Genomic DNA, 20526 nt, shown 5'->3' on the forward strand with positions numbered 1-20526 from the left:
AATAATAATCCTTGCATTTGATATAGCGCTTTTCACGTCGGGAGGACGTCCCAAAGCGCTTCACAGAACACACTGTAAAGTGAATTGACTGTATATTTGTGGGCGAACGCGGCAGCCAATTGCGCACAGCAATGTCCCACAAACAGTCGTAGATTGAAAATGACCAATTTATTATTGTTTTTGTTTTTTGGAGGGATTATTATTAGGCTCTGTGTGGAGTAAGGAAACTTGCCCAAGGTTTTGCCCTCTGCCTGGAATTGAACTCAGGTCTCTCACTTGCAAAGCGAGTGCTCTAACCACTGAGCTACAGGACTCCACAAGTTAAACCGAGGTCCAGTCTGTCTGTTCATATGGACTGTAAATATCCCCTGGTACTATTCAAAAAGAGAGGGGATGTTTCTCGTGGTGTCTCGGTTAACAATTCACCAGATACAATTGTCCGAGGCTCTTTGTGGGCCATTGCTGTGAAAATTGTCACACCATGTTTGTCTATAAATTACACAGTCACTTACACGTTGCAGTTAATCCTGTGACCAGCAGCGGTGGTCAGTGATACCAGCCATTATTTTGTGATCAAGTTTAAAAATTCGTAACTGGGGAAAAGTGCCATCATTTGTCTTGATTGCTGGTGTCTGTGCTGAAATTGCCCTTTAAAACCCTCAATCGAGCAGAAGTCAGCAGTACTGCTGGAGAGACTGTAATCTATCATGTGCTCATCTCTAAAAATAGCAATGCTTTTGTTGATCATTAGCAGTGTAATTTCCTATTATAAAGACCTTGCTAGACTGGTTTGACTCCAGTATGTCAGTCAAAAGGGATCATGTGGGTCAACACCTTTTGAGCTGCCTGTCTGAAGTAAATCCTTTGCTCTACGATTCTCATTGCCAGATTTCTAGGGCTTTATTGCTGAAATAAAGCAGTCTTAAATGACCTACCCTTTTAATATCTGATGAGGCAGGTAGTCCCAACGTCCTCTTTCAGGGATTACTTTGTGATGATCAGATCAAGGTTTACTTCTAAAGCGAACAGATTATTCTAACAGCCAGTGTTCTGCAGAACATCTAACCAGGCTCTGGCTCGTCTTCCTGCCAGCTTTAGTGTGTGTATTACAGCACACAAATCAAAGTGCAAGTGCTCTGGGATATATATTGTAGTTAAAACTTACAATATCCCTTTTGTTCAATGACCTACATCACAAAATCTACCCTGAACACGTCTTGCTGTCTCTGGAGACCCCGCAAGGCATTCTGTGACAGCTTAAACTTTGGCTGTTCACTTTCTTTCTCCCGACCTGTGGAAAACACTCAAAATGTGACATTTTCAATTCAATTTGAAATGGCTTCACAGCATTTAACAGTGATTCTTTCCTTACCAGTGTTGCTTCTAAACTCTGTGTCTTTCGCAAAGGGAATTGAGACACACAGAGATCCTCCATCCCATTTGTGAGGAGGAGAGGATTGCTGTTCTGTTTGCAGAGCATTCAAACATTGTGATAATTGTAGTAAAAAATGTGTGCCATGTTATGCTTTTGCTGGGCCCTAATCATAGAATTTGATAAGTCGTAGCCTTTGTGGCTAGAGGTCAGCTTGACTTTCAGCAGCCGCTAGCAGTAACGCGGTCATATTTAAGCTGTTGTTTAGTAACAGTACATATCTGTTTATGGACAGGAAGCAATGCTGTCATCATTCCAAACGTACTTTCTCAAACCCATTTAAAATCTTATAGACCTCTATTAGAGTTAGAATATTTCGCCCACAAAATATACAGTCAATTCACTTTACAGTATATTCTGTGAAGCACTTTGAGACGTCTCAAAGACCTGATAAGCGCTGTATCAAATGCAAGGATTATTATTATTAAGATCCTCTCTTGAGATGTTCCCGAAGAACCTAATCCTGTTAAATCATTGCTTACAGTTCATTCCTCTAACACTGTGAAATCATTGTTGCCTTAAGGGCCTTGGGCAGCCCCTTTATATCGTTGCAACCAGAACTGTACGCAGTACTCTAGATGCGACCTCACCACAGCACTGTACATTCACTAATATTAATGGTCTTTGGGATACTGATATTGTCTGCTCAGCAATAGGTTGCTAAGGACAAACAGTGCAGCTATTAACTGCAGGGCAGGTAATAAAAAAAGCAAAGGAGGCTTTAATTAATCAGAAAGTCTGGGAGAGCCCAGGATCGAGCGCTTTGAGATGTCCTCCCGACGTGAAAAGCACTATATCAATATAACTTGTATGGCATTGAAATTCCTTGTCAGCTGGACTAGTGGTCAAATTCTTGTGGCTTTCTACTGTAAAAGGTATTTATCTAACAGATAGAAATCAAAGTATTTGGAGTCATCGGAGGAGAATTATTGCAATGTGGAGTACTAAACGTTGGCAAATTATTGTGTGATCGAATACCCCAGTAAATAAACCCCTGCTACAGCCTGGCATTTTCCCAACCTCTCTGCCTTCTGTGGCAATTTTAGAACTGCTTTTGAGCTGCCCATTTAAGATGACAGATTTAGGATGAATCACAGTGTTTTTTCTCTAGCCCTGTACATTCCTGTGTCCCTAATTGTGTAACTTTTGGCTGGCTTTCCACCAACTCAACTATGTTTTTACGCTTGAAGCCAGTTTGCTGGTTGACAGCTCCAACCAGCACTGTAGCTGATGCTTTTTTAAAGCCAGTTGATCCGACGGTTCAGGGAACTAGTCTCTGATAATTTAGTATCCTCCGGGACAACAGGGGAAGACCAAAGTGTCTGATCCATGTAAGGCATTGGAGGGAAAAGTAAGAGATGGAGGAACATGTAGGAAGATGTAGAAATAGAGAGAGAGGTGGGGCAGAACTAATCTGTAAAGAGAGAGCCCCTAATTACATCTAAGACGACATACAGGCTGATAGCGACACACCTCAAATAATTGATAATCAATCTAGCCACTAATTTCATCATTTCATTTAGCGCAGTCCATGTCTAATTATCCAGTGAAGTAAATCAAGTATTTATCGATCAGTCAGTATTGTAAATAGTTGTAAAAATACAAGTCGTTGTCTTGCATTTGTAACAAAATACAAGTGGTTGTCTTTTTTAAAAAATCCGGTCAGAATTTATTAATTTCTTTAAAACAGTCAGTACCTTGTTTCCTCATTCAATTACTCACGGACTTACTCAGTAGTTAAATACAGTTAGTGCTGCAGGATTATTTTTATTATTAATGTTTCCCTCCTTTCCTGAAGGCACAGACTCTTGCTCGGACACAGTTCCTTGGGTACCAGTCACGCATTGCTACCTCACTCAAGTAGCTGTTATTTATGACAGTCTGGCTCAGTTGGTGACACTCTTGCCTCTTGAGTCGAAAGCCCCACGTCAGGACTTTGAATTCACCTGGTCTGGCTGACACTCCCAATGCATTGCTGCATTGTTGCTGCATTGTTGTAGGGATCAGACATTATACTGTGGGCCCATCTATCTGTTCAGCTGGATGTTAAAGATCTCATGGCACTATTCAAAAAGAGAAGTGAGTTTGGAGAAACTCCCAACAATGCGCCCAATAAAATTGATCATTCACTTCATGGTTGGTTTGTGGGACACTGCAATGCGTGAACAGGCTGCTGCATTCACCCACAAAATACACAATCACTACCCTTCCCAGTAAATTCTGTGTAGGGCTCTTTAAATCGCGCTCCCGTCATGAAAGGTGTATTATCAAATGTGAGAATTATTATTGAGATCGGGGTCGGTTGAAAAAGCTCCTTCATCAGCCCAATTAAATCTCAACATCATGGAATATATGTGTGTCCAAATACATGGTCTCTGCAATCCTGACCTGACCTCCACACACGCACACCCACAGGTGTGGCCTGTTATCAGGGCCAGGAACCCTGAGCAATTCTCCCCTTCCTGACTCGAGATGCTGGGGCCATGGTAGAGTCTGAACTGGGGCCTTGGCTAGGGCTCAGAATATCTGCAATATCGTATAAAAATGTCACACGCGTGATTGAAATTACATGTGCTTTAAGCCAGGCAGCCAACATAAATTTGCAATGACTTTACTTAGCACTGGCCAAATGCCAACGAGGATCAGCTACCATGATGAACAGAACTGTAGAAATTCACACCACAGAAAAACAGGCCATTCTTGAATTAATGAATGACAAACATTGTCATTTGTTCTTAATTTCTTTTTGGATAATCAATCAACAAAAGAAAAGGAAATGGCAAATTCTTCCAACCTTCAGAAGCTCAACCCCCTATACGACCATGGTTATTTTCAGACGGTGGAAATGCTGTCACTTCTGCTCAGACTTAATGATATATGTTGTCTCACAATTCCAGTATATCCACCCACACAAAATGGAGTCAGTTTCATGAGAAAAAGATTTTAAAGTCTAGGCAAGAGCAAAAAATATGCTTTACATCTGCACCTGATTTGTAAATAGAATCCAGGGAACCTCACTGTTTATAGTGCCTTTGTAGTTGGATCCAGGGTGTTATAAATATGTCTTGCATTGCAGCTTACATCCAGGTTTACTTATGATTCCCATTTCTTTGCAGGTCCTAAATGAAGCTGTTGGGGCACTGATGTATCACAACATCACTCTAACCAGAGAAGATCTGGAGAAGTTCAAAGCCTTACGGATAATTGTACGGATAGGCAGCGGTTCGACAACATCGACATTAAAACTGCTGGCGAACTCGGTGAGTACCAGAGGCCTTAAGTGTCCTTTAGCAATCATCTTTCTCGAGGTAATTCTAAAAGCTGGGGATAAAACAAAATGTGGTAGGTGATGTGATAATCATCACTGGTTATAATATCCCCGGCTGTGAAAACGCTCCCGTTTGTGGGGTAGTCTGTTACTGCGATGTCCCATCTGCAGCAGGTGAACATTCCCTTCCTTTTTTTTTTCAAGTGGTTGCATCCCAAGTCAGTTACTGAAGCTGTGGAAGCAGCTGTGGTCATGCTCCCAGCCAGATCCCACCATTTCAGTGCCGATTCAGGGAATACCTTCTTAACTTTAAACGTTCCCACAAACTGGTGTTACCAACACCTGGTTCCTGCCAGGCCTCCCTCAGACTTGACCTTAACCATTCCTGATATGAATTGCAGCAAATTACACCCCACTAAAGTTAAAGTACCAGGATAATGTGTTGCAGGTTTGAGTTTGTCCGGGCCAACATTCCTCCAAATAAAATCGAGCGTTCATTTCATAGCTGTTTGTGGGGAATTGTTGTGTGCAAATTGGTTGCTGTGTTGGCACTCAAAATTCAGTAACAGCAGTTTACAATATATGGAACCCACAACCTTCTGACTCAGAAGCGAGAATGCTACCAGTGTGCCAGGCTGACACGCAAGGCATCACACACACACACACACCTTATTTATGAAACTAGAAAGTTGTACTGGATTATACAGTGAAAATCCAGCATAGAAGCTTCCCAGAAAAAATATATTGGAAGCAGAAAAAAGCAGGTCAGTGGTTTTACTAGCAATCCCAGGGACTCCATGTGTGCCTTTTTAATGACATTTTGTTGGATCCAGTATTGAATACCGATATAGACCTAGGAAAGTGGATAGATAAGCCCTTTTGCAAGCGAGAATTCCTATTCTGCAGATAGGTTGGAATTTTATTCTCTCCTTTGGGTAGTTATACATTGTGATGAATAACTTTCTGAAAATCTTTCTCATTGGAGATGTAAATCATGCAGTTATTTAGTCTAGAATACTATTTATAAGGAAGACTTTTGCCAAATTAAAGTCACCAGAGCAAACTGGCTATGTGCCACTACATAAACTGTACCCTCTGTTTGAAGCAACTCAGACTGTTATTGATGCTTACAAGATGCTGATTTAAGTATGTGCCAGAGAAAGAGCTGAACAAGGAACTCTCTTGTAAAGGCTTGGGATATTCTTGTCAGTGGAGTGGGATACAGTTTCAAATGTAAAGATGCACTTTACTTGACCATTATTTAAACAGTTTATTCAGTACACTCTATGCTGCAAGAAGGTAATTGGCAACATACACTTCCTGTAGCTGAAATCTGGCAGGATTTGTTCCTGTTGAGTGCCTTGGATTGTCCCATAGGTGAGGTGGAGAAGGTGTGCTCAGAATGATGACATTCGATGTGTACAATCCAAACTATTCATTGTCATGCAAGTCTACTGCCACCCCCAACGATTAAACGTTGAGACAAGTCATCACAGGCAAGGAGATGGATCAGCGGAGTTTGACTATTCAAGACTATTATAGTATTATAGTTATGAGGAGAGATTTCTTATAATAAGAATCCTTGCATTTGATATAGTATCCATAATGTTGAAACGTCAGAAAGCACTTCACTGATAAGTACCGTGAAGTGATTTTGTATTTGTAGGCAAACGCAACAGCCAATTTTCTCACAGTAACAAATAGGCAGGAGTTGAAAAGCTGGGACTGTTTTTGTTGGAGCCGAGAATTCAAGGAGGATCTCCTGGGGTTTTTCAAAACCACGATTGGTTTTGTTAGGGTAAATTTTTAGAGAATCTATTCCCACTGATCAGTGAGTCATTATTAGCTGGATGCCATAAAAAGAGAATTATCAGCAAAAAAAATGAAGGGGGGTTAGAAGAAATGCTCTTACACAGAAAGTTGTTTGGAATTTACCACAACAAGCTATTGAAATGAACTTTGAACGTCCCAGACCAGGAGAGCCCTAGCATCAACATGTGCTCTGTTTGCTCACAAAATATATAGTCTATTCACTTTACAGTATATTCTGTGAAACGCTTTGAGATGTCTCAAACACGTGATAAAGGCCCTATATCAAATGCAAAGATTATGGTTATTTATCGGACAACACTGTCCAAGCAGGCTGCTTCCCAAAATACACTCAGGGATAATAACAATCTTTGCTGTTTGTTACGACCTCTCAAGTGCTTCACAGGACATACTGTTAAAGTGGATATACTGTGTACTTTGTGGGTGAAAAGAGGCAGCCAGTTTGCACACAGCAACGTCCCACATACAGCCTTACAGTGAGTAAGCAATTTTCTTTGGGGGATTGTCAGCCAGGACATCCGGAGAAACCCTATTCTCTTTTTGAATAGTGCAATGGGATCTTTAACGTCTACGTGAACAGGCAGACGGGTTTAACTCAGACTATGTGAATCCAGGTCCCAAAGTTGGGCTTGAACCCACAACCTTCTGACCCAGAGACAAGAGTGCTACCACTGAGCCAGGCGCACCCCCTCCTTCCTGCTCCCAACCCCCAGGCACCAGATTTTGTCAGAGTTTATCTAGCAACTGACTGCATTTCGATAAGTAGTCAAAAAAAAATGTGTTAGCCTGTGATCCAGACTGAGCAAGGAAGATCACAAGAAAAACCTTTGGCCCACATGATCACATCCTTCTTCTAGAATAGCCAGCTTCCCATACTCCCATCACAAGATCAAGCTGTTTCTGTTTGATGAGTTGGGCACTTCAGCTTCAACCACCTCTCCTGGCAGTCTGTTCCAGTTGTTAATTATCTTCGGGGTAAAGAAATATTTCCTGGTGCCTGTCTTTGCCATCCTGAACCTATCTCTATCCTTTTGTTCTGCTGCATCGATCCATCCAAGTATTGTTCTGGGTTTACTTTCTCAATTCCATTTAAAATCTTAAATACCTCTAAAAGTTCCCCTCTGACACATCTCTTTCCAAGACTGAAAGCTCGTCCACGTATTGCAAGGAAAAATCTTCAATTAATGGTTTACCCGAACTGCATTCAGATGGTCAGAGCGAAGACTCCATGTATATAGAGAAGAGACTTGGATTTCCAGTCTCCATTCACTTAATGGAAATACACAACTGTCAGGTATTGACTTCAGTGCAATTAACTGCAATGATCCTTTCACCAGCCCCTGTTGCTAATACCATTACTTCCATTATAACTGTGACCTCTTGTTAATAAGTCATGGTTGAAGACTGCAGTATGTGCATCTTCAAACTCACATTAGCATTTTATTTAAACAGCGTTCCTGCCTTGTGAGTTTCCACATTAAATCACCAAGCCTCTTAAAACCTCCTAAATGTCCGAGAACCACGTTTTTTCAGATCAGTGTAGGCTTCTGCTGTTTACAGGGGAGACTTTTATGTACCTTTTTATAGTTAGTCATTTGCATTATGTTCAGGGCTGTTTATGGGGCTTTGCAGTTTGGGGCATTTCCCAATATTAAGTTGCTATTCCCCACTTGATAAATATATCAGCTTTTGGCAGCAGAACTGGATTATTCTCCACGTGCCTGTAAATTTCCAATCTGTGGCGGTGTAAGTTTACAATAAGATTTTTCAATGTAAACTCACATCGTCAAATGATAGCAGAGAATAACAACCCCGAGGTGTCTAAAAGTTGCGTCTGTTCGAGGCAGCGGAAAGGAGAGTGAAGGCGAGGAAACAGGCTAGAGGTCAGTGCCAAACCTTTGAACCCAATACACGAGCATCAAAAGGCAGTTAAAAAAGCAATGCTGCAAATACTGAGTATTGTATTCCCCCACCACAAGCCCTTTGTGTTCAATGTGGCTAGCCTCGTGTGGAGAAGAATGTTTTCTATTGCTTAACTGTATCGGGCTGACCTCTGTAGCTCTGCTAGATTCCAGCGTAGGCACACGCGACAGATGTACACAGAACCTGACAGATTGGAGGAGTGTAAATATCCCCTTAGGAGCAACGTTTCTTCGGAGGTCGAAGCATTTACCACTTAGTGCTGTTAGTTACAAACTGTAGCTCCAGCTGCAAGCATCACTCTGCCAATTCTGCTCGCAAGTGACAGTGATGGATAGTAATGGTTTCTGAGACTAGGAGGGTGAATGCGATACTGTTAATATTACACTGTGCCTGAGCAACAAATATATAATTAACAGTGATATGTTTTTATTTTAAACATTGACGCAGAATAAACCTAGTGCAATACCATAGCTGTCTACATTGATTTATTTGGGGAGGGTGCGGTTTCTGGAGTGATCTCTCCCTTTTCTGGCAGGGTGGCTATATGCAGCTGGTTGTTCCTTTGACTTACTGCACCCCTGGAGGTCAGGGCCCAGCTTTGTGGGCGCAGTAATCCACTCTGCGGATCTGCACTGTCTGCTCTCAGTGCAGGAGATCACCAGGGGAGGGAGATGATCGCGGTGGCAGGTGGGGGGGAGGAATCCCAGAAAACCAATCTTGCATCTCCTCTATTGACAAATATTTGGGGGAGACCCTGTAAGTGAAATCAATGTTATTATTGAAGTTTGTACAGTAATGTAGACTTCCACTGCTTTTGTGTACACAAGTGGACTCCTACCCATTCTGTTGCTCACTGTTTGAGTTAGATTAGAGATACGGTGCTGAACTGGAAAATGTTTCACTCCACAACCCTCTCAATGTACTTCCCCGGTGATAGAGGAATCCAAGTTTGTATTTACAAGCATCAGAAGTGCTGAATACAGGCACGTGAATGGAAGTACCACAATTGTGGGACACAAGTTCTAAGTTCAGTATCTGACTGAGCGTTGGTGCTGCGTTAATCTTGGGTCAAGTGTCATAAATAATCATTTGAAAGAAATGCTTCATCTGATGGTTCAGTTACCAATTCTGCTAAAGAGAAAGCTGATCTCCCTGACTCAGTTTTCAACACCTACTCATCTTAGTGATATTGGCAAAGAAAAATGCCTCCATTTTGTTCTGTACTCTTCTGCCCTACTACTATGACCTGTGTCACCTTGTATTCCCTATTCATTCCTTTACTGGTAGAGTTTTACTTCAAGGTAGAGCTATTATGGTATTAACTGGTCATCGACACTTCAAAGCTATATCGTTGAACTAAACATACGGCAAATGCCCTTGTTGTAAAATTGCATTTGAGTGGTACTAAATCTTCAGTTTTTTATACTGATTTTCTTCTCTTCGACCATTCCTTCGGCCACCCTCCTACCCTCAACCCCTTCTGATCCCAACCAATAGCTCGGGTGTGAATGTAAATCTAATTTGTTGTTGTTGATCTCTTTCTCCCTCTGTCTCTCACAGGGATTGCAGTGTGTAACATCCCCGCAGCAGCAGTGGAAGAGACGGCCGATTCTACCCTCTGTCACATCCTGAACCTGTACCGGCGGAACACGTGGCTGTACCAGGCGCTGCGCGAGGGCACCAGGGTGCAGAGTGTCGAGCAGATTCGGGAAGTGGCGTCAGGAGCAGCTCGAATCCGTGGGGAAACACTGGGACTCATCGGCTTCGGTGAGCACCAGGAGAGGGCAAGTGAAGTGCTAGTCGCTCTCTGCCTCATTCACTGACACCAGCTGATAACCCACAAAAAGTCAATCGTAACTTTTCCTTCTCACCAAGGCAATGGATGTGAATCATTTCATAATCATTTCCAGGGTCTTTATCTGGATGCTTCACTGTTCATGCTCATATTCTTACACTGAATTATAATAATCCTTGCATTTGATTTAAGCGCCTTATCACGTCTTCGAGACATCCCGAAGCGCTTCACAGGATAGACTGTAGAGTGCATTGACTGTTATTTAACTAGCAATAAAGAACTCATACAAATGTCAAGTAGTACAAGATGGAGGGCAGCTTACTGTATAACAGCACTTCCCACTTATCCGCACTGTGATCAGGTTGTTTCTAAGTACACTTTGGAAGAAATGTTACTGATAATTATCAACAATGTTATTTGTAGATGTTCGCCTATACTTTACAGTAAATCCTGTGAAGCACGTTTTGAGGCATTCTCCTGACGTGAAAGGTGCAATCTAAATGTAAACTTGTCATTACTGTTTTACAAAGTTTTTTTTTTCTGTCAGTCCTTTTTTCACAAAAGAGTCTAGGAAGTTTATTTGCAACACTTCCTGAGTAGTACATAATGTTTTACTGTATCAGCGTCTGATAATATTAACTTTATTAACAATGGGCACACAATGTAACGTAGATTCTTCAGCTTCCCTTATCTCAAAACAGGACACAATGCAAAGGAACTCTCTGCTTCCAGCAGCACTATTCTGTTAGCTTGTCCAATTGTAAATAGCCTTACTTACAAGTAGAAAAAAACCAAGGCTGGAGCTGTCATTTATTGAGTCATTTTCTTATCTTTTTTTACAAATCGTTTTTTTCCATTGCAGTTGATGTTCAAAGACATTTAGTTCCCATTTAACTATTCTTAACCTTGTTTCATCCTCCACCTCCCCCTTTGTGTCTTGGCCTCTTTCTATCACAATAGCTGGAAAAGAGATTGTGTGGAACTGTTTTGTAGAACTTGCATTTTTATAGCAATCCTCAAAGCGCTTTGAAGTCACCAACATCGAATGCAGTGACTGTTAATGTGGGCAACCTTTTTGTGCATAGCAATGTCCCACCAGGCACCCACCAGGTGATTGGTTGGACCAATATTGTTGGTCAGGACACAAGGTGAAACTCCCTTCTCTTTTCAAATAGTATCATGGGTTTTTTAATGCCTACCTGAATAGTGAGGACCTCAGTTTAATGTCTCATCCATTTAAAGCACTGAATAATCACTTCAATAATCAATTGAGAGTCCAAATATCTGGCTTTAATAAATCCTTCCCGAATAGCGTAGAGCAATGCAGATCAATACAGAGATGGCACATCTTTTTGTTGAAGATGTTGGAGTAACCAAATAAAATTCCCAATACTAAGTTACCTTTGCACAAGACATTGGATAGAATGGAATCATAGAATCCTACAGCACAGCACAAAACAACTACACAGTTAAACTTTCTCCAGGGGGAAAGTTTGTTTGAATGATCAATTAAAAAAAATCTGGAAAGACATTTTTATAACTGCCATATTCTCGGTTAAGATTCAGCTTAAGAAACGCACTTAAGTAAGGTGCCAGTTAATTATTGCTGGCAGTGGGTCACTGCTGTTTGTATTTTTATTGCAATCATAACATTTTATATTGTTAGAAGCGAGGTTGTGTGGAGACACCAACTTCTACTATTTGCATTTGGAAATGCACACTTACATTTTCCCAGTGAAACAGTTGGGATTGTTAGCTGGAGTTGGTAGCTGGCTCCTAGAATGACATTGTGTCTAATGATCTACTGATTACATTGCAGCTGTCCTTCTTTATCAGAACCTCCTCATTAAATGCATGTCAGCCCTTAGCCCTCACCATGACAGTTGTCCTAGTCATGCCCAATTAAAAATCCATCTACCCAGAAGCTGCCATGACAACATGTTACAAACGATGGTGTGTCTAAACTATTTATTTCATAAAACTGGCGAAAATATTGTTGCAAAGTCAAATTCATTGAGACTGCACTGGCACATTGGTGTATTGGGTAGAGACCTGGTTTTTAGTACGTTGTTTGTCTCTGTCCTCTGAAGCCGATGAAGCGGTCACACCTGTATTACACAGTATTAAAAGGTGACCTTGAAATGCTAGCATTAAATGGGCAATCTCTTCAGGCTTATGGAGTCTTAAATTAAAGACTTAGTGTCAGATTTCGAGGGTTTTGTGATGTGAAATGAAGGGAATTGAAACTCGATAACTGGCAGGTATAATGATGTTAAAGGGGCTGAACAAAACCAGTTGAATGACAGCTTATTCGACAGAAATATCCGACTGCAAAAGTGTTCTTGACTTAGCTCACCTGAGTGAAAAGGCTTTCCTGCTCATATTTCCTCATATGCTGGCAAAGCTGAAGGATGTACGGTGACAGAATAATTGGATTCTGCTCCTTATCTGAATTCATGAGTAAGCTAGAACTCTGCAAGAATGCTTAAGGAAAATCTTTGCAATAGTTTTATTTGATCATTCGGTGCATCCGTTGTAAACCAGAGGAAATGCTCCTTCCAACGAGCCATGTGTAATCATCCTCCACTGGTGCAGACTAAACCAGAGACTCAAACTTATGCTCTCACTCTGTGCTGATAGCTGATTCAGCTAGGACAGCGGGTAGGAAGCGTCAATTCATGTGACTATTCCAGGCTTGAAGAGGGAAGTGTGTGTCTGTGTGTGATTCACTATTCAGAAAGAGAAGGGAGTTTCTCTTAGGTGTTTTGGTCAACAATTACTCAAATCAAATTGGTCATTCACTTCATGATTGACTGTTTGTGGGACATTGCTATGTGCAAAATTAGTGCACACTCACTCCACTCTACCTATCAATCCTTCTAAATGCTTTGAGACGATCTTCTGATGTGAAAGGCACTGTATCAAATGTAAGAATTATTATTGTACATACATGCACATCAGGTGAAGATAGCATCAGGCTTTGGGTTGTGACGTCTGCAGTCGAATTGAATTAGCTGGCAGCACTGAGTGAGAGCAGACCTACTAGTAAGTATGGCTTAGTGTTGCACTGGGGCAGTTGGTTACACATGGCTCATTGGAGGGAGCATTTTCATGATTTACAATTGATGTACCAATTTTCGCTGTCTAGGATCACACATAAAGAACGGTCACTTTGGTATGGAGCCATGCTCAAGTAAAGGGTTATTTTGACTTTCCATCTGTGTTCTTCTCCTACTTTCTTCTGAGTCAGGAGTACAGGCACAATCCAGCCTGTGGACATGTTCCAGATTGCTATAGATATTGTTCCTTAGATGAATAGCCAGGAGAGACAGTAAGGGTCACCTTTCCATTGATAACTCAAACAAAGCAGCTGAGATCAGCACAACATGACCTGTGCCGGGACCTTAGTGAGATTGGCTTTCGTATTTATTCACTCCGTCGAGAGTCTGGTATTACAGCTCAATTTAACAGCAGAGGTCCTGCAGTGTGGACCGTTGTACAGTCGCTGTTTGTGTCTGGGACAATCATCAGGTTAAATGACAGCAATAAAAGCTCCACATTGAATACATCTGCTTACTTAATCCTTCAGTGGTATGTTTGTTATGTAATTTATTAGTATTTGAACATGTTCCTGGCTCTATCATGATGCAGATTCTAAATTTATGCTCTTCCACTCATTTGCAGGGCGTATTGGTCAGGCTGTTGCTGTTCGAGCCAAAATCTTTGGTTTTAATATAATATTTTACGATCCATATCTCCCCGATGGGATTGAGAGATCGCTGGGTGTTCAGAGAGTGTACACCCTGCAGGACCTGCTCTACCAGAGCGACTGTGTGTCATTGCACTGTAACCTGAACGAACACAACCACCATCTGATTAACGACTTCACCATCAAACAGGTAAGAGGTTTTGTTGGATCCCAGGCCAACCCTCACAGCTTTTCATGTGTAAAATGTATATAAACTTTGTTTCGTTGATGCTTCTAGTTGTATCTAAACGTTCTATGAACACTGCAAATTTTCCTCTTGTTTGACTTAGCAAATGGTTTGTCATAGTCTTTGGTGTGTTCGTTATCTCATCAGATCTGTTGTAAAGCATTACAGTTGTCACCCCCGTGTGCAATTCAGTGGGAATATCATGAGATGGAAAGGAACATTCTGCGCATTAAACTGTCAGAACTAGAGCCAGATATGTCAGCATTTGTTTAACTGCAGTTCCTGAAATGTCAGGAATGGCTTGCAGCACCATGGAGCAGAGCAGCACAGTGTACTTGTTGCATTGTTGGTGTAGAAGGACGCTGGTTTTAGAGCCATCAATCCCTGTCAGACTTGTAATCTTTCTTGGGTCATCACGCAGCTCATAACCAATTGGGTTTGAGTTCAGACTCTCAGATTTCATGCTCAAACTGTGCAACGTTTGCGCTTGATAATAATCCCTCAAGAAAAAAATAATAAAATTGGTCACTTCAATCCACTACTGTTTGTGAGACACTGCTGTGCGCAATTGGCTGCCACGTTTTGCCCACAAATATACAGTCAATTCACTTTACAGTATATTCTGTGAAGCACTTTGAGACGTCTATAGAAGATGTGAAAAGTGCTATATCAAATGCAAGGATTATTGTTGTTATTGAAGTTCTCATCAAGTCACATTATGAGCATGGCATTTAGTTTTGCCCTCCTCCCCCCCCCCCACCCCCACCCCCCTTCTTGATTGGAGCTGTCACTCATACCCTTGGGGCAGTACAACAGGAATAATGATAATCCCAGCATTTGATATAGCGCCTTTTCACATTTGGATGACGTCTCAATGCACTTCATATATTATAAACTGTGTGTAGCTTTTTTAGATGAACCTAGCAGGCATTTTACACACGACAAAGTTCTACAAACGGTTGTGAAGTAAGTGACCAATTGTGTTTAGGGGATTGTTGGACACTGAGAGAAACTCCCTTGTCTTTTCAAACAGTGCTGTGGGATCTTTGAAGTCTACCAGAACAGGCAGACAGAATCTTGATTTAATGTCTCATTCAAAGGACAGCATCTCCCAACAACGCAATGCATCCTAGCGCTGCTTTGAGGTGTCAGCCTATTGTTTCAGGGTGGGAGTTAAGTCAGCAGAGAAATCAGACCAACCAACTCTTGCATTATTTTTACCAACCTACTAGACTGTGAATAACAACAACAACAAATTAATTTGTATAGCACCTTTCATTTCAGGAGGAGGTTCCAAGGTGCTGGACAGTTCAGGGTTCTCACCTAAGCTGGGGTTTGGAATCAAGAGGGGTGGAGGGTAGCGGGGTAGTGGGAGGGTGGCCAAAGGCACAGTTAAAGAGGAAGATCCTAATAGATCACTATCTATCAAGATCTTCTCTGCCATAAAATGGGTGTAAAGCAGTAAGATCTACAAGACAAGGGAAGGGGGAACCTAGAAAATTGAGATGAGGGAGATATCCATGAATTACCTTTCAAGCTATCAGCACTACATGAGACTGTTAACATGCCATGTTGTATTATATACATTGTTGACCACAGGGCAAGTCTCTGATATCCTGAATTTCCATTCTGTTTTGATTTGACAATTAATTTTTATAGTGCACACACCATATTTGGTTGCGGGAAGAAATGACTTGTTTTATTATGTTGCTTCTTACAAGATATAAAATGTTATGATGTGACATTAAAATAGCTTGTGCTGCCCAGCATTTGTTTCTCTAGCTCCCTGATGTGCTGAGCACATTCCAGATGGATACAAACATAGTAAAATCCGATAACAACAAATTGAAAGCAGCCACTGTCCAAAGCAGCCACTGGACAGTTAAGGGTTTGCACCCGAGCTGGGGTTTGGAATCAAGAAGGTTGGAGGGTAGGGGGAGTGGGGGTGGGAATGTGGCCGAAGGCTCTGTCAAAGAGGAAGGTCTCGAGATGGGCCTTGAAGGAGGCGAGATGAAGGGATTCGGGGACGGAGTTCCAAGGGCTCATCATCATGCTACTGCCATTGTGTTGTTCAATACAAGTATCAATTACTCGTGCTCATTTTCTTCCCCCTCTTCCTCTTCTGCTTCTGTCTTGTACCTCTTGTCAGTGACTGTTGGTCATGTGTGAAGCTGTGCAATGAGTGTTGGCTGTTAAGAGTGTAAAGAGCTTCATAATAAGCCTGATCCTATAACCCAATGTCCATACATGCAGGCTGGAGATCAGTAATGCCTCACCCATATTTGACAGGGTGGGGCTTTGTAGCCAAGTTCCATCTGTTTCCATCTCATAATCACACACCCACTTGTTGCAGTGCTGAACACTGACTGATCCAACCACATTCTTGCTCCAACCTGTAAAAGAACAAAGGCTTCAAAGTCAAGGCTCTATTGTAAGAATTGCCAAACCCTGGACATGCCAAAATGGTGATAAATAGAGTTAATGAAACTTCTCTTCTACATTTTTACACACAGTTAATCAATGTTATTAAACTTCAAAACATTGAGGAATCAGAACAGGCTCAGATTGAGCGCTACAGAATCACTTCCTAAAGACATCATCTTTGTGCGTGCACTATTCTGGCGTATTAAAATTTGGTCAACTTCTAAAGTGAAGCCAATACAACACTTCCAGTTGTACCAAGGCAGCGGGACAAATGGTCATTTGTCTAGACAGAGGGAAGTGTGGTTCAGGCCCAGTCGCTGGACTTGTTTACAAGAAACAGCTTGATGTTGTAATGGGAAGATCATAGGGTGGATACTCTCCTTGCAGCATTGATCTGTTTCCTAAATGGTTCATGTGGAAGTCATGATGGAGTCAAGTGGGCCGAAGGGCTTTCTTCATCTGAACTGTTTTTACAAAGATTGTTGGACAGATTCTAAATTTGTGAGATTTCACCCCGAGTGAACGAGGAAACCCTGCGACCAGGGAGCCCAGTCCACATGGTCGATAGTATCAATCCTTTGCTTCTCTTGTTCATCCCTCAGATGAGGCAGGGCGCATTCCTGGTAAACACGGCCCGGGGAGGGCTGGTCGATGAGAAGGCTTTATCTCAGGGCCTGAAAGAGGGAAGGATACGAGGTGCTGCCCTTGATGTGCATGAGAGTGAGCCCTTCAGGTAAGGAATACAAGTCACCAGAGATTACAATTTTACAATACAAATTTGAATCCAATGATAAAATCATTCAGTATTGCATTGTATTGACTTTAGATGTTAGTACGCCTAAAGCGAACAGCCTTTATTATACAAAATCCTGTGTTATTTCATGTCTCTAATCTAATATTCTGTGACATATTTTGAACAGAATATTAGGAAAGAAAATTCATATGATATAAAAATTGCTGGCCAGGCTGGGTGACAGTAATACATAGTAATCCAATCTCAGGCTTCAGATTGCTAATCTGAAGCGACTTTCAGTAATATAATTTAACTCATTTAAATTTTTTAATCAATTTTCTCTGGTAGTCCTGCATCCCCCCCCTCCCCCTCACCTGATCTTGTAAGGACTTCTGTTTGCCTCTACTGGGGTATGAATGCACAGATGCTCAACACTCTTCAGTACTTTGGTCAAATGGCCATTCTTTGGGTGTGAACCTAGACAATGTAAGCAATCTAAATGACTGTCGAGGAGATTGCAATGAAGCCTGATCCTGTCATTGCTTGACATCCGTACGAGCTCTACCTCCAGCACATGTCACAGGAAACTTTGGCTGATGTTTTTCCCTCCTTAATCAAAGGAGCCTATTCATTCACTTGCATCTGTACTGCAGCTCCAATTAAGACTGAGTTAACACAGCTCAGGTAGGATTGAACCACGTACCTTTCGGATCTTTTCATACAGCTTATTCAATTGATAAACTCATTGAGCCATCGGGGAAGATCTTTTTTCACGAACCCCTTTATAAGGCATTCCCACCTATCCAGTATCCTCTGTATGTTTACATTGCAGTTTAGCGGAGAGCACTTAATATTTGTTTTTGCTTTTTAAACCCTACGGCCTCTCTACCACTAAACCTGATCCTGATTTGACATTTGTTTCTATAGAAACGTGACACCATATTTTGATGGTGTATAAGGTAAAAGGTCATTTGCAATTTTTTTTTGGTGTGAGTTATATTTATTTTACTCGAGATTGTCAATTGCACCTAATATGGGTCAGACTTGATTGTTTGTTCACATAACTTCTTTAAGAAATAAATGTGTGCTGAAAATCGCACACAGATAGGAGTAGTGTATGTTATTTTATCCAGAAACCTGAGCGTCCTACTTGATATTCCTGACTTCAGCAGGAATTTTTGTAACTTAGCAGCCCAGTAACTTGTCCGGATTGGATTCCACTATCAATCAGGGCTTTGGCTTGTGAGGTTGAGTGCATGTCCACATCTCTTAGTGTCACTGATGAGCCAGGTACAATCTTGAGGTCAAAGCCCACGCATTATCTAGAATCAGTCAGAGATGACTGAGAATGACGGTTTCTTTCTGAAAGTGAATGTTAAATTCGTCCTTCATGCTCTTTGCACACATACTGTGGGAGCCTGAGGGGCACAATTTCTTTGACATTTTTGTACCGCAGATTCAATTAAGTTATACAGCAGAAAGTGTAGTGGTGAAAGTGTAGTGACCCCATTGCCAGAGCTAATCAATCTAAAATGCAGTGATTGATTAATTAATAAGGCCCCCAAGCCACAAGTAGGGAACAGGAAGTGCAGCTCAGCAGTCCAGAGGAACTTTGCTCCTGGTGTAGTGTAAACAGGGCCCATCCCATAGAACCTGGACCTCAGGATATTCCATTGCAGTAAAAATATAAAGTTCCCATCGGATCCTGAGTTGCTGAAATGCTGCTCCTGAGCTACTTCAGCATAACGACAAATATATCAGTTAGTCACCCTTTAAGCATGTTGTGACAATGCTCAGTCGAGGACTGTCTCAGCCTGTAATAACCTGCTGTAATGATCTGAAGGAGACCAGGGGAACAAAGCCCGATGCCACCACAGTTCTACATCCATCTGGATGACCTGTTAATGCTTTGTGACTCCTGTGAGTTCAACTGCACTGTAAAGAGGAAGAGATGCCAGTCGGCATCCCAGGTTGCTAAGCAGTTGCTCTAAATGTTATATCTGACATTTATGCCTGGGCAGCGAGACGAAGATATATCTTGTCAACTGGGTCATGAGATCCACGCATATCAATTGAAACAACCCACAAGACGAGACTTTCCAAAATGTAACATCCAAAGTGCGTGAGGGTTTGTGGCAGGGCTGTAATATTCGTTTCGATGATTTGTAAAAGGATTTCTAAATGTAGAATCCTGCAGGTGCCTGTCATGCAGGTGTCTAGTGACAACGCACTGGAACTCCAGGCTGACAGTGATCTCCTGCCTGGGGCCAAAAGGCTCCTTTACTCACCATCAGACTTCACTGAAGTTAGAGAGGAAATGAAACTGTGCCCAAGAGGAATCCCAGTGGATTGACATTAGACATATCCCAGTACATGCAACCTTTTATTTTTGCAAATACTTTTATGAATCAAGGCATATTAGTCCCCCCAAATCACGTGAGGTGGACCTTTCCTACATTAACCTTCTCTTCTCCAGGGACCATGTTCAGCTGTAGCTGGTGATTACTAGCATCTGTTGATTCAGGGTCTCATGTCAGCATTGGGGAACTTCACTGACTGATGATGCTTATAATAATAATAATAATAATAATAATCCTTGCATTTGATATAGCGCTTTTCACGTCGGGAGGACGTCCCAAAGCGCTTCACAGAATATACTGTAAAGTGAATTGACTGTATATTTATGGGCGAAACGCGGCAGCCAATTGTGCACAGCAATGTCCCACAAACAGTCATGGATTGAAAATGACCAATTTATTATTGTTTTTGGTTTTGGAGGGATTATTATTAGGCGTTTGGAGTAAGGAAACTTGCCCAAGGTTTCGCCCTCTGCCTGGAACTGAACTCAGGTCTCTCGCTTGCAAAGCGAGTGCTCTAACCACTGAGCTACAGGACTCCACGAAGGGAGATGGATGGAGGAAATGAACCACATGATTTTAGCTACAACAAAATTGGTGGAAAAAATGTGCAATTTCAGTACAATCATTGCTCTTGAAAAACTTCCTAAAGAAGTAAATGGACCAAATGCTGTTTGATAGTGTTGGCGAAACAGCCCATAGTAGTATCCAGGATCTAGTATAGAGACCAGAATGTTTGACTCACTCGGCAGTTAATCTTGACTCCTTGAGTCAGAAATGCTGTCTGTGGGATGAGACACTAAACTGAAATCCCATGAGCTTGTTTCGT

At 41.7% G+C, this 20526-nt stretch overlaps 1 protein-coding gene across 1 annotated transcript in view; it reads left to right on the forward strand.

Moving 5' to 3' along the window:
• The window catches only part of LOC103185450 (C-terminal-binding protein 2), a 104845-nt gene that overhangs the window by 75143 nt on the left and 9176 nt on the right, over positions 1–20526 (forward strand). The window contains 5 exon segments of the mRNA XM_042336608.1: positions 4549–4654; positions 4657–4692; positions 10014–10220; positions 13933–14147; positions 17210–17340. Coding sequence (XP_042192542.1) covers positions 4549–4654; positions 4657–4692; positions 10014–10220; positions 13933–14147; positions 17210–17340 — 695 coding nt within the window.

The sequence above is a fragment of the Callorhinchus milii genome, unplaced genomic scaffold (assembly GCF_018977255.1).
Source record: "Callorhinchus milii isolate IMCB2004 unplaced genomic scaffold, IMCB_Cmil_1.0 Scaffold7, whole genome shotgun sequence".
In the NCBI taxonomy this organism is placed as follows: domain Eukaryota; kingdom Metazoa; phylum Chordata; class Chondrichthyes; order Chimaeriformes; family Callorhinchidae; genus Callorhinchus; species Callorhinchus milii.